The 14,150-nt window shown below is 35.5% G+C and overlaps 1 protein-coding gene across 3 annotated transcripts in view; it reads right to left on the minus strand.

The window, feature by feature from the left end:
* Window positions 1-5,610: 5,610 nt before the first annotated feature.
* The window catches only part of LOC123681199 (UNC93-like protein), a 105,445-nt gene continuing 96,905 nt past the window's right edge, over window positions 5,611-14,150 (minus strand). For all 3 annotated transcript variants that reach the window (XM_045619449.1, XM_045619450.1, XM_045619451.1), the window contains 2 exons: window positions 11,167-11,434; window positions 5,611-7,971 (listed from right to left, as the gene is read on the minus strand). In XM_045619449.1, the coding sequence (XP_045475405.1) occupies window positions 7,724-7,971; window positions 11,167-11,434 (516 nt within the window). In that variant the 3' untranslated portion in view covers window positions 5,611-7,723. The remainder of the gene's footprint in view (window positions 7,972-11,166; window positions 11,435-14,150) is intronic.

Consider the following 14,150-nt stretch of genomic DNA (forward strand, 5'->3'; position numbering starts at 1 on the left):
TAGAAAAACTCGAAACCCTTAACGGCGAACCCCCTCAAAATTTAAGGCTAGGACCGCCCTTGGTTTGTCGTCATGGAAAGTTATTTGCATCAAATATTTTCATGTGAGCAAGGGCGAAACGATATGTTCTAGGCAAGAAGTCTTATAGAATTCTACCCTAGAATCAGCATAGGATACCGAGTGAATCGTCTAAAATCAGCTAATGATACAAGGTTTCCGAAAAAAATCTTTCATTTTCTAGAGGGATACCCAGTGAAGGATCTACCGGCATAGTGACGGGGTCCAAGGGGCGGAGCCCCTTCGGCGAGCAGAGCGAGTAATGGTAATAAAGCTAATTGCGAAGGAAATGCTCATCACCTTATTTTCGTACGTTGTTCATTTTCACATTCAAAATCTTCAATTGAATTAAAATATTTTCAATACTAAGCAATAAAAATTTTCGCGCGCTCATTTTATAATTTCATAAATAACCGCACGAGGTCGCTGAAAGCAGTATTAATTTTATCATGAGAGTTTCCATTCTATACATACTGGTTCTATGGTCCAGTCTACAACTACAACATATGTGCAACACTTGCACCGACAACGAGCAGAGTAAAGATTTTTACATCTGTTCCCGGGACCGGCGAAAAGTACCTGCGACCGAGCCGCAACGACTCAAGTGTCCAGCGACCCTTAAAAAACGATTAGATCTAAATATCATCTTCTTCATACATTTTAGTGAATAAATTGAATAAGTGTTTTTATCCCGTTCTTTTATTTCCCTAATTTGTCCTTGGCCGTGAACTACTTTAGTCACAGTATAAAGAACAACCCACAATATAAAGCACCTTTTGTCATAATTGATCAGCATTTCATCATATCATTATTCATGTTGCATCCCAAATAAGTGTTGAAGTTCTGGGTCGTGAGAATAATTGGTTTAAACGCTGCTTCAAGGAGATGTTATATATCAAAAAATTTCCAAGTTCAGTTAGCACCCGTACTGATGTTATAGTACACTGACTATTGCATATTCCAACTTAATACAAAAATGTTGAAAGCAGATTTAACGTTTTACGTGTTTTTGTCACTCCACTGTACATGTTACACGTTTTTCTTCCGTTCCTTCCGCGGTTCGTTTTTAATTAATTCTTATTGTATGTACGATGTGCCATGACCCCGGAAAAACCAACAAACATCAATGCTTAGGATGAGTGGAACTCGTTTTCCTCTTTGATTTTTGAATGACTATTTTCATTTTCACTTTATGAGTATTGAATTCTAGTGTTGTCATACATATACGTTTATGTTCGATGCGTTTTAATAATTTATTTTATCATTTCAAGGAACACAAAATTCGGTTTTTCCATGTTCATGTGTCATTGATTGTAAATTATTGTTTTTAGCCTGAAGGAGGCCTAATAAAGGCCGAAACGTTGTGACAGAATGGAGTGAAACTTTTTAATTTTTTTTGTTCCTGAGACCGATATCTCCCAACTTAATTGTATTTTCTTTTGTGTAAAATTTTTCTGAAATATATTTATGAAGAATTTAAACTGGCACCAATCAAGCAGTTGGTGAACTTTGTGAAGTTTGACAACAGAAAAAAATTTATTTATCTGCTCGAAAATTACCAAAACATTTACGAAGATTTCAGAGAAACCCAGTCCTTAATCTGGCCCGAAGGACCACGTGCGGTCTGGCCTTAAATTTTGGGGAAGGTCGCCAATATCGGTTTCGAGTTTTTTTTATGGGACCAATTATGTAGATCGGTATCAAGTCCTAACCTCTCAAAAATATTTATATTTATGTAGGCTTGATTAATCGATCGTCTAGACTCTAGAAGTATGAATCGATTACCTGGCCTTTCGTCTTTTTCTCCGTGACTTTGTTGGATTTGTAATAATTAAATTTTTTTTCAATTATTTACATCTATTTACAAAGCCACACTTATACAGTACAAATTCAGTATTGAGAAGATCCTAATAACGTCCTAATTACAAGTTTCTCACTACGGTACTGAATTTCGTCTTTAACTCTAGTTTTAATTACTCGAAAGGCTTCGATTATCACGTCTTTGTCGTACTTCAAGGTTTCGGTCGTCTCGTCTTTGATTTGTTCGCGACTCGTCTTAATCTAGTCCGTGAACCGTCTTTTCGTCTTACGTCTTAAGTTTCAACCGACAGAACTTACTCTTACTTCGACTTAGACCGAACTTTAACTTTACTCGTCTTCGACTTGATTCTGAACTGCTCTCTGCCGATTTGAACTACCCTGTCTCGAATATCGACCTCCCTTCTTTCGGCTTGACCACACCCTTAGGGAAAGTACCATCCCTTAGTCCAATAAGAGCTTTGCCGTAACGCCCACAAAGATCTTCGCGGATTCCTGGAAATCGAATATTCTCGAAGGACTAGAACCTGATGTGACACATCTGGTACGACCGTATTGTCTTCGAACTTTTACAACCCCACATTAAATCTCTTCAAGATTAACAACTCTTGACATATCTTCGACACCTCGAAGAATAACACATCCTTTTTACATTATATGTACAATAACAATTCGTTCTCTGTAAATTCATTGAAAGTGTCATGCCCTCGACACTCGAAGAAACTAATAGGTCTCCAAGCATCCGGTTGACCATCTCAATTATTTACAGGAAACAATAACTGGATCCTACATTTATATAAGGTGTTCAACTTTGCTTCCGCCGTTTTGCTATAGATGGCTCTAATGCTGAGTGGTAGTCGAAATAAATAGATCGTGAATGTCATACAATAAGCTCTTAGGTATTTGTAAATAAAACGCCATCGAAATATTAGTCGATTTGTGTCTACATCATAAAGCTCTTCTCGACTAAACATGTCAGCTTATGAGCCAAATTCTCGTAATTTGCGGGAGGTTTCAATTTTCTGCTTTATTATGAAGAAATCTGCGGATGAGGCTCAACGAACGCTCTCAAATACCTATGGTGAGGTCGCTATGAAGACAACAATTAGGCCGCTAATAGTGAAAGAACGTGCTGAGAGTGATTTCAACGCTTCAAGAACGGTGATTTTGACGTCGAAGACAAGCATGGCGGTGGAAGAGAGAAGGTTTTCAAATATGTAGAATTGGAGGCATTACTTGATCAAGACTCGTGTCAAACGCAACAAGAATTGGCAGGATCATTGGGAGTGACACAACAAGCCATTTCAAAACGCCTGAAAGTCACGGAAATGATTCAGAAACAAAAAAATTGTGTCCCATACGAGTTGATGCCGAGATATGTCTAACGGCGTTTGTTTTCTGCTTGTAAGGCAAAGACGGAAGGGATTTCTGCATCGCATTGTGACTGGAGACGGAAAATAGGTTCATTACGGTAATCCCAAGCGTAGAAAATCATGAGGATATCCCGACCATGCTTCCACGTCGACGGCCAAACCGAATAATCACGGTTCCAAGAGCATGCTGTATTTGAAGTAGTTTTTGGTGAGACCAGCTCGGCGTAGTGTATCATGAGTTGTAAAAACCGACTGAAACAGTCGCAGGCGATCGTTATAGAACGCAATAAATGCGTTTGAGCAGAGCATTGAATGACAAACGGCCGCAATACAACAGAAGACATGATGAAATGATTGTACAGCATGACAATGCTCGACCCCATGTTGCGAAAATAGTCAAGATAAACTTGGAAACGTTGAAATGGGAAGTCCTACCCCATCCCCCGTTTTGTCCAGACGTTGCTCCGTTGAACTATCACTTGATAAATGTATAACCAGTTTATCACTTGATAAATGTAGGTATAACCAGTGTTTTACAATAAAGCCTCGAATTTCGGAAAACAACGATCGAAGCAAAGTTGTACCTGTGTGTTATAATATATTCATTTACTTATCAGGGTTTCAACCATTCAGGTGGAAATTAATATAAGAATTGAAAAGTATATCGGTTGTTCAATATAAAAAAAGGGGACAATTGGCAACTACAACACAATATCTAATTTGGTCTTTGAACCCTTTGAAAACCTTGTAATCAAAGCGTCCTCGTCAACATCAATGTCCATGTGAATGTTCAGGAGGATTTAACCAAACCGATGCAAATCTCGGAAAAACCAGATAGAAAAAATCCCAGAAAAATTTGTCCAAACAATAAAAAAGGGTTATAAAATCATCAACCATTCAAACGAGCCGGTCGTGCCGACAGTAACTGTTACAGCCGACAGCCGTAATTACTTCTGCAATTATTTCAGTTTTGAAACACCAAACATATAATGCTTGTTCTTTTTCCTATTCAAATTTCGAAAAAAATTTCAGATAGGAAAAATTCCAGAAAATTTGCCTTTTTTGGTCTACCAATAAGAGCAACAACAAGGGTAATAAAATCATAAAACATTAAAACGTGCTGACAGTAACTGCTGAAATTACATCTGCAATTCCAGTGACACACGTTCTTTGGGGATAAGAATATATTGCTATTGCTACGAGTTATTCATTCACCCTTATTCTTATTATTATTTTGAAGATGGGAACTCCTTCAGATATTAATTCTTCGAAATTATTTGTTCATATTTATGCCATTACACGTTTGTGTACCAATTAGATAATTATTATACACTTCGACGGAAAATATATGAATTTTGTAATTTACAACTAATATTATTATCATTAATTCCATTTCTCACCTTGTCTGCTTGAAACGGGTATTGACTTTTAGGTAGTTCCATTTTAGGGGGGGTTGTGATCGAAGCGACCGGGCAGAAAAACTGGACGTATATCGCCAAGATGGCTTTTCTAGAATTTTAACCTTTACGTGACCAACATTGAGTATTCAATAAAATAACAAGGCAGGATCGATGAATGTGCCAAAAGAAGCGTACTCACTTTGGGACGTCCTGTATAGTGTGGGAGAGGGCCCTCTGAACTACAAGCTGTAGCGATAAAATCTGCAAATTTCATTTTTCACCAGGAACACCTAACTATCCTATCAGAAATCACTTCAGTCCAAAGGTTCAAAGTTGAAAGAAAATTCGAAAAACTGCGTAATAATAAATCAAAAGCGGGATGTGTCATCAACGAATGCGTGAATTCAACAGTCCTTCTTATTTGACGACTTGTTTAATTCGTGAACACATGAAGTGCGATTCTGTTTTCCCGCCCTTACTGCCAATAAGGTAAAATTCACAGATATAAATCACGCAATTTTGAAATAAATTAAATTTCAATTTTATGTATTTGAAACAGCAGTAGTTATTGGTTTTTTCATTCATATGGAAACACACACATTGCTTATGTTTATTCAAAATAAACGCATATTATGTGCGTTAAAGTCATCTAATCAAAATCTCTAGTATTGAAACAGCACCTCATGAATCAATAAAATAAACAGAATTCATCAAGTGAAGAATGCATATAACAATTTTCACGTAGGCAAGGAAAGGGGCTTTGCTTAGTGTTGCTGACAAGGAGAATGGGGGGTCAATAATCGTAATAAATCTGCTTACCTAATACTCCAACGGCGTCATAGTGCTGTCTCTGTCTTTTCATTATGTTTTTCAATTTGATTATTTTCAGCTCTTCCGACATAATAACAATTTATTTCATCAATATTAGTGAAGAACAAATGATGGGAATATAAAGATAGAGGTAGTAAACTATGTAAAATATATTATTTTCTATTTCAATTTTACAGATTTTATTTCTAGAAATATACACATGGATTTCACAGTCATGAAGAAAAAAAATCACAATCTCATTTTTCTCTCAGGATAATGGTACATCTTAAATTAATTCTAATAAACTAACTGCTTACGAATTTTTTGATATGATTTAAAAGAATATTTCTCAACGCGATTATTGACATTATTTCGATTCATCTTAGGTGGAATTTCGCATAAAACATATTTCATTTCGGATAGAAAATTATCTCTAAACACATCTACCCCTTTTCTCTGTAATTCAATTCTAGATCAAATAACGAAGTTGAACAACGTGTATGAATCAGATGACTCGAATAGGACTAGGACGGATTGATGTGGTGTACAAATCACCCACTTTTTCGAAAATGAAGAATTTTTTTTGCATTCGTTCGTAACTATTTGTTACACTAAAATTTTCATTTGTACCGCAAGGATAGGTACTGGTAGAAAAATATCACATTCCGCTGGGGTGCTAACTTTAACCTTTAATAGGGAGAAGCAGCCACATTTTCGTGAATTTCATATTCTTCTTTTGTTTTCAATAGTAATTCGTTATAAACAAATAGTATTTCTAAGATCTTTGTTTGTAACTTACCTAAACGATAATGTGAATGTAGAACAGATATATTGAATAGTTTTCGCTTTCTCTTCGGCTTCTATAACACTACGGTTTTCATTTGTAGTATCACCTGTAATAGAAAATGGCACCCCTAAAATGTAAAAACACACACATTTTGAAAAATTCTGAATTACTTTTATGCTTTCTATAATCATACATTTGAAACTATTTGTGACATGAATTTTTGTTCTGATTTTACAAGATAATATGTAAAAATGGCATTCAATTTTTTGAAAAAAATCGAGAACTGTTAAGACTATAAGTGCTTAATTCCCAATTAAGGCGGTAGTATTTTTCAATTACAAATTTTGTTAGGAACATATTTATTGTTTGTTGTTGTATTGTTATAAATATTCACTAACGTAGAACTCTAGGGTGCAAAAAAATTGTGATTTTATAGGATGGAGGTAGTAACTCCGCATTTTTGGGTGTCATTTTTCCATTATGGGGTAGGTTACGAACAAAGATTTTTTTACGAATAATGACTAACGAAGTACAAACGGAAACAAAACAGAAATATAGAGTTTTTGAAAATGTGGTTGCTAACTTAGCAATTTAAGGGTGGCTTTTCTCTTTTAAAGGTTTTGTTACAAACGAAATTTATTGTTTCACAAATAGTCACTTATGAAGTACTATCGGAAGCAAAAGAAAAATATAGAATTTTCTAAATAGTTGGTGCTAACTTCGCAGTTTTGGGGTGCTATTTTCTTTTATAGTTTACGTTACAAACGAAATCTTTTGTTTAACAACTAGTAACTAACGAAGTACTATCGGGGCGAAGGAAAAATATGAAATTTTAGTTTAGTTATATTTTTTCATTACTAGTTAGGTTACAAACCAAAATTGTTGTGTAACAAACAGTTATTGGATGGATTTTCAAACTGATTATTTTTTTCTCGAGAGAAGTAAAAAAAATCGACAAAAAAGTTAGTAGGTACCACAGCGGAATACGATATTTTTCTACCAGTATACTTGAGGTTCAATCGAAAATTTTGGTCTCACAAATAGTAACTAACGAGTTACTAACGAATGCATTTTCGAAAAAGTGGGTGCCAACTTCACGAACACATTAGTGTAACGCTCGGTGCAGCTGCGAAGTAATCAGAACGCTGTGACAGTTTTCAACGGAAATGGGGAAAAGCAATGTATCTTTGAGTTCAAATCTATCGCAACGCCTCGATTACTTTGCTCCTCATGTGCACCGGGATTACTAATGAGTCAAAATCAGCTTCCAACTTCGAATGATAAAACAATGAATATGAATTTTAAAAATGGTTCAATGAGAACTTTATCTCGGAGTTCAATTACTTGCACAATATTCCGCTGCATTGTCTTTTAAGTTAACCAACAAGTTTGATCCTGAATTTTTTTCATCAGTTTTTAATATGAACGATTGAAGCTTATCTTATTTTCATATTCGTCCATAAGTAGTGGGAACAGATTCAACCTTCGATTTGTGTGAATTTGGTTCCTTTCAGTGATTCCTCTTGTTCCCTACGTTCATGTTTGTACTCAATGACGGAATAACAGATGACTCCAATAAGAAGCAAGAATATCAACCAATAAAGCTTGAGGTGCGTACATAAGAAAGGACCGTAAGCATATGTGATTACTGAACCTAGAGATTCCCATAAGCGAAAATTGCTATAGGCCCCTTCTTCCTTCCCATTGAAGAGAATTCCATTTAGTGCTGAAAAAGATTGAGACAAATCAGTTCATTCAAATCAAAACTGTTTCTAATTTGAATCCAAGATGAGAATTAGTCCTTCAATTACAGATGTTATTTAATTTGGAAGGTCATTCATAAATGCTATAAATAATTTTAGAGATTTGAATATTACAATTTCCTTGAGATCTTTCTGATTATAATAACAAATCGTTTAACCCATTCCAGGCATGCATTTCGTACTTGTTCCTTTCTGAATATCAACGTATGATGTCATAATTTGTAGACCTTGGCTTTCTATGTTCGTACACTTTTAGCCCTCGTACGTGATACTCAGGTTTCTCAGGAAGTATCCTTGCCTAATATAACCCTTCAATATATATTCAACTATGTAGTGGCAAATAAAAGTCAGGACACGAATACCAGTGATGAATGATAACCCTTTAATTTCTGAACTATATTGGACTGTATATGTATTTCATATCAGAAACTCTGATGTGGTTTTGCAATTTAAGTTTTATACAAAGAACCCTCTATATAGATATAAAGCTTTGAAAATTTTTGAAAAAATTCTAAAGAATCCGAAAGAAGCATAATCGAATTTCCGTTCTCATCGATCAAGTCATACCTACGAAATCTCGGGATGTATATCCTAGATCTGAGCTTAGAAAATAGATAGAAGGAACGGAAAATAAACATTTGTGCTCGATCCCGAATACAAGAGAAATGTAACTTTAGTGTCACCAATCACAACCGAGCTAGCCGATAGTGTGTGTGAGCCATAGGCGTGGAGGATTCTGATTTGATAGTTGAATGCTTTATCGGGAATCTTTTTTTCATAATTTCACGATAGCTAAATCATTAAACTGAGAAAAACATTGACAAATGCGAAACACGAAAGAATTTTTATGAATAAATCACATTGTAAACTATTTTTGGGCATGAATTGATCATTTCGAAATCGATCAAATTATGTTACGCTAGTGCTATAGTGTCCCGTCAGACAAGGAGTGACGAATGGTGGCATCAAAACAAATGCATCAGTTACAAGGCGATTTCCGTTCCTCTTATTAATGTTCTAAGGATCGGAGTATTAAAAAAATGTCAGTCACTTGAAAAAGTCCAGAGTTATTTGAAATTCCGATGTTATCAACCTAAGACATAGGTACTAATAATAATTATAACAATAATGGCAACCAAATTCCAACTAATTAATTCTGAGAAAGTGCCATACTACAAGTACCGACCGGAGACCATCCAGGAAAACGAACGCTATAAACTATACTGGGATCGTACGGTTTTGACTGATAAAACAGTCCCTCACAAAAGACCAGATATATTCTAGTCAATTAACATCGAAGGACATCAATACTTATCGACGTTGCAATACCAAACAACAACATGCGTCAAAAGGAGGTCGAAAAAATTCAAAAATATAGGTATCTTGAAATTCAGATAAAGCGCCTGTGGGGAATGATATCAACGAGAACTATTCCAATTATCATCTCAACAACAGGAATAGTACCCATAAATCTCAAAAGAAATATCAAGCAACTAGCAAAAAGCTGTTCTTTTAGGTACAGCAAGGACGGTGAGAAAATTCTTAGGAAGCGAAGGGCAGGTCCAAGGATCACGTGTAAGAAGACCAGAAGTTCGACGAGAACCAGGGGGACCACAAGGACCGGACACGACCGAGCTCTATCCTTCTGATATTTTAAATATCTGGGATTGAGTGAATGTTCCTCTTAGCGGGAAGTGAGAATGCCGACGGTGAAGGGAAGTTTCTTCTCCTACGCGTATAGGATAAAGTCGGATACATTAATTTATTCACCTCCAATAGATTAATAATAATAACAATTGATTCATTTGAGTTCATTATCTCAAAATTAACTTTGAAAAAAGTGATCCAGCGTGAAATATAAAATTTGTGTGCTGGGATCACCCTCATACTGAAAATAAAAATATATATAATTATGTTTTCCGTATCTTAAAGTCTGTTTTTAAGAAGGATTTATTCTATTTTGAATTAAGAATTACAACACTTGGATAAATAATTAATAATTCTACAGATTAAGATTTGGGAAAAACGTGAGTTACAAAACGAAGCTTGATGTTCTAAGTCTGATTCATAACTAACTAAAGTCTGTCCTGAAATCTAAAAAGAAAGCTTTATGAGTTCACAGAGAGAATTTGCACTTCTGCACTATCGCGCACATTTCCAAGAACGGCGTTGGCCGAGCTTCTTCTATTATGTTGACTTGTGCTGTTTCGGTCGATGTGGATCTCATAATAATATGACACACTTGAGGTTGGCAGCTTCTGGGATGACAGGGATACATTTTAGTTTGAAAACACATTCGAGAATCCCTCTTTGCTAACCTCAAAAAAAAGATCTTATTGATCTTCTAATCCAATCCTCAAACCAACCTTTCAATGAGCTCGGATGTACGTCATAGAAACTTCAAAAAGAAAGTAACAAACCTGGACCAAAAAGAATTATTTACTCCAGGCATATAAAAACGTTCACTTACATTTGTCCTGGTAGAAAAGTTGTGTGAAATAACAGGGAAACAATAATATATTTTCCGCAAGTAAGTCAAAATCGAAAGAACAAATAGTTTTCGAATATTTACACAACAGAAACAATTTTGCCAGTATTATATGGAATCCTTATTATACTGTGCATAAGCAAAGGTTAGAGAGATTGCATAATAGATTCATTAGATTCTTACACTACAAACTGACTGGTATTTACATCAAAACAGGTATAAAACAAATAAGATCTCATTATCATATGAAACCATTAGAGCACCGAAGGATAAATTCGGATCTGATTTTCCTCTTCAAGACCGTGAATAACTTTTATGTTTCATCCGACTTGATTTCCATGATACTTTATCACGTTCCTACGAGAACATTCAGTTATAAAATTTTTTTGTCCACAGTAGATTCAATACGAATCTTGGCAAGAATTCGCCTATCGTGAGAATATGTAGTTTATTTAATCAATATTGTAATGATTTAGACCCATTTAATGTAAATTTGAAATAATTCAAGCGGCGTATTAGAGGAATTTTCTTTCTGTGATTATTTTGTTGTTTCATGTTATGTTGCCATAGGATGCTGTTAAAATAGTTTTTTATGTAGGAGTAAGGAAAATTGTGAATAAATTCATTGATGAGTCTCAGAAGTATTTTGAAGATAAAAAAAAATACTCACAGTGAATTTGGACCAACCATATCGCATCTGAGAATCCCCAAAACCCAGAAATGGCAAAATAGACGAATCTGTTCTGAGAACTTGGCACCCAGAATTTGAGAAGAACGATCAGTGATAAGTGTAGAATAAATCCTAGGCTAATGAAGAACTTCCTTCCGAAAATTCTCGATAGTCCTCCAATGAATGTGGAAGCAATTCCATTGCAGACACCGAAACAAATCATTACAAAGCCGATGTTCTCCACACCCCATCCACAAGTTACATAGGCCTGAAAACAGTTAAGAATATAGATCATTTCATTGAAGAAAAAATATATATAAATATCTACAGGATGTCTCATTTAAAAGTGTCCACCCTCAATAACTCAACAATGAATCAGAATTTGTGAAAACACTCAGACAGGTCGATTTTTGATGACAAGGGGACATGATCTGGGATACAAAGCTTGTTTCTACTAGCAAACCCCTGGAGAGGTTTGCAACCCCCTCAGAAATTTGAATAGGGAAAGTGGGTAGTTTTGTAGCACAAATTTCTTGGATTTCTCATGGATTAAAAGTTATAAACCAGCAGTTTGTGTTCTATAAAGAGAATATTCACAAAGTTACACGGTGTTTTTTCATGGAATTATGGTACCGACAAAACAAAATGAAAGAGAGATGTCCCCTTGTCATAAAAAATCACCCTGTGTGAGTGTTTTCACAAATTCTGATTCATTGTTATTGAGGTTGGACACTTTCAAATGAGGCATCCTGTAGATATTTATATATATGTTTTTCTTCAATGAAATGATGAAGTGTTTTCACAAATTCTGATTCCTTGTTGAGTTATTGAGGGTGGACACTTTAAAATGGGACTCCTGTATATACCGTATTAACCTTGCTTCGACGCATTTTTGCTTACAGAGGTTTTAGATAACACTTTGGCACTGGGAAATTTTCCAGATCCATATTTATACATTGATAATTCCTAGATTGTTGTATGAAATTTGATAGAAAAGTGTCGAATATATTTCTGAAATATGATTATTGAATGATAGACACTTCAATATTTTGGGACCGAGACGTCTGTCCCGGTCCTGTAGCCCATCGGAAGACAGAATATATCAGCCAGTTTGCGTAGCTGTCAGAGATAAAACGGATATCCCAAAAAACGTGAGATATTTCGGCCTTCCTATTGTTATTATTATTTGAACTGGGGTCGTTGTGGGTCGGTAAGCCTTCCGGGAACTGCGACCATTCCGGTCTTCCTAACATACGTGGGATATACCAATCTTTCTATCTATCATACTTGAAATATGCCGGCCTTCCTATCGTGCGTGCAATATACCTATTGTATTTACGGAGAGAGCAGTGTTCCGTCTAATGGCAACCATGACGAACAAATGGTGTATAAATTGAGATTTTCAAAAGTATTATAGAAAACTTGAAATTCATATACAGGGTGGCCATTTGAAAACGAAGCAGACGAGATTACAGACGAAATAAAGTTTTTCGATAGAAATTCTCGGACAGGTCGATTTCTGTTTCGAGGGGGACAACTTAAGATGTAGGTTACGGACGCATAGCGCTTCAATCCTTGCTACTACAACCCTCACCCCCAAATTTTGAATAGGGAAGATGGGGTGAGTGATACCTCATTTGAAAGGTATTTTTATACTGATTTCAGCACAGTAATTTTTTTTTCCATTTTATGCATTAGTTCTCGAAATATTCTTAACTAAGTATTTGAAATTAAGTGGTGTTTTCATGGCACTTGTAGTGTTTTGTGAAAAATCGACATTTTGAGCTTCAAAACAACCATGACTGTGGCTTCCTTCCTAACTAACTAACGCATGAATATTTCGAGAACTAATGCATAAAATGAAAAAACAATTACTGTGCTGAAATCAGTATAAAAATACCTTTAAATTGAGGTATCACTCACCCCATCTTCCCTATTCAAAAATTGGGGGTGGGGGTTGTAGCAGCAAGGGTTGACGCGCTATACGTCCGTAAGTTTTCCCCCTCGAAACAGAAATCGACCTGTCCGAGCATTTCTATCGAAAAACTTTATTTCGTCTGTAATCTCGTCTGTTTCGTTTTCGAATGGCCACCCTGTATATTATTCTTTGAAGTTTCAGAATTTTAAACATTTGAAGGCACACCGGTACGTTGGTTCTTTCGACCTGACAGATAGTAAATTATTCCTCCTCCTCCGAGTACCTATAAAAATTGAAGTTGGTCCAGATCAATAACTTCGGCGTCGGATAGAACAAATGTTTTCATGAGAAAAAAAATTCTATAGACATATAACCTAATAAACGTTTCAGAGATACAGTGTGTTGAAGCTTGGAAAAAATCAGATTTTACCTATAACTCTAGTAGTCACTAGACTAAAATAGAAAAAAAATCGTCTAATTCTCGTTGCAGAAGGCAATTCCAACAAGAATGCGAACGCATGAGTGTTGGAATAGGAGCCCATTCTGCAACTTGTTTTAGAATATTCTATTCTCTAATTCTGTGGTTATTCCGTTCATTCTTCCACATCTTGTAGAACAAAATCGTGCGAGAATATATCAGAAACGCACAGTTTTCATGGTTATATTTTATTATTCTATATTGGTACTCCGAACATTCCGCCACGGCTTTATCTGTCAATTCATCAATTTGCCTTAAAGAAATTAGTTCTGCCAACCAACATTTTTCAATGCAAAAATCACTAAATTATATTTATGGAAATATTTCATTAATTTCAACGAAAATGCAATGAATTAGAGAAAATAATGTATAATACTCGTACAGAAGGCTCATTCTACCACTCGTTCATTCCAAAACTCGCCACTTCGTGGCTCGTTTTTGAATTTTGAACTCGTGGAAGAATATCAATGCCTTCTGCACTTGTATTATAAATAACTATTTTAGTTCATAATATTTTCACACCTGTAGCTCCTGAGCTAGCCTCTTATCATGGTCGGTAGGTACAACTGAGACGCACTGAGTCGGCTA

The sequence above is a fragment of the Harmonia axyridis genome, chromosome 5 (assembly GCF_914767665.1).
Source record: "Harmonia axyridis chromosome 5, icHarAxyr1.1, whole genome shotgun sequence".
NCBI classification, from domain to species: Eukaryota; Metazoa; Arthropoda; class Insecta; order Coleoptera; family Coccinellidae; genus Harmonia; species Harmonia axyridis.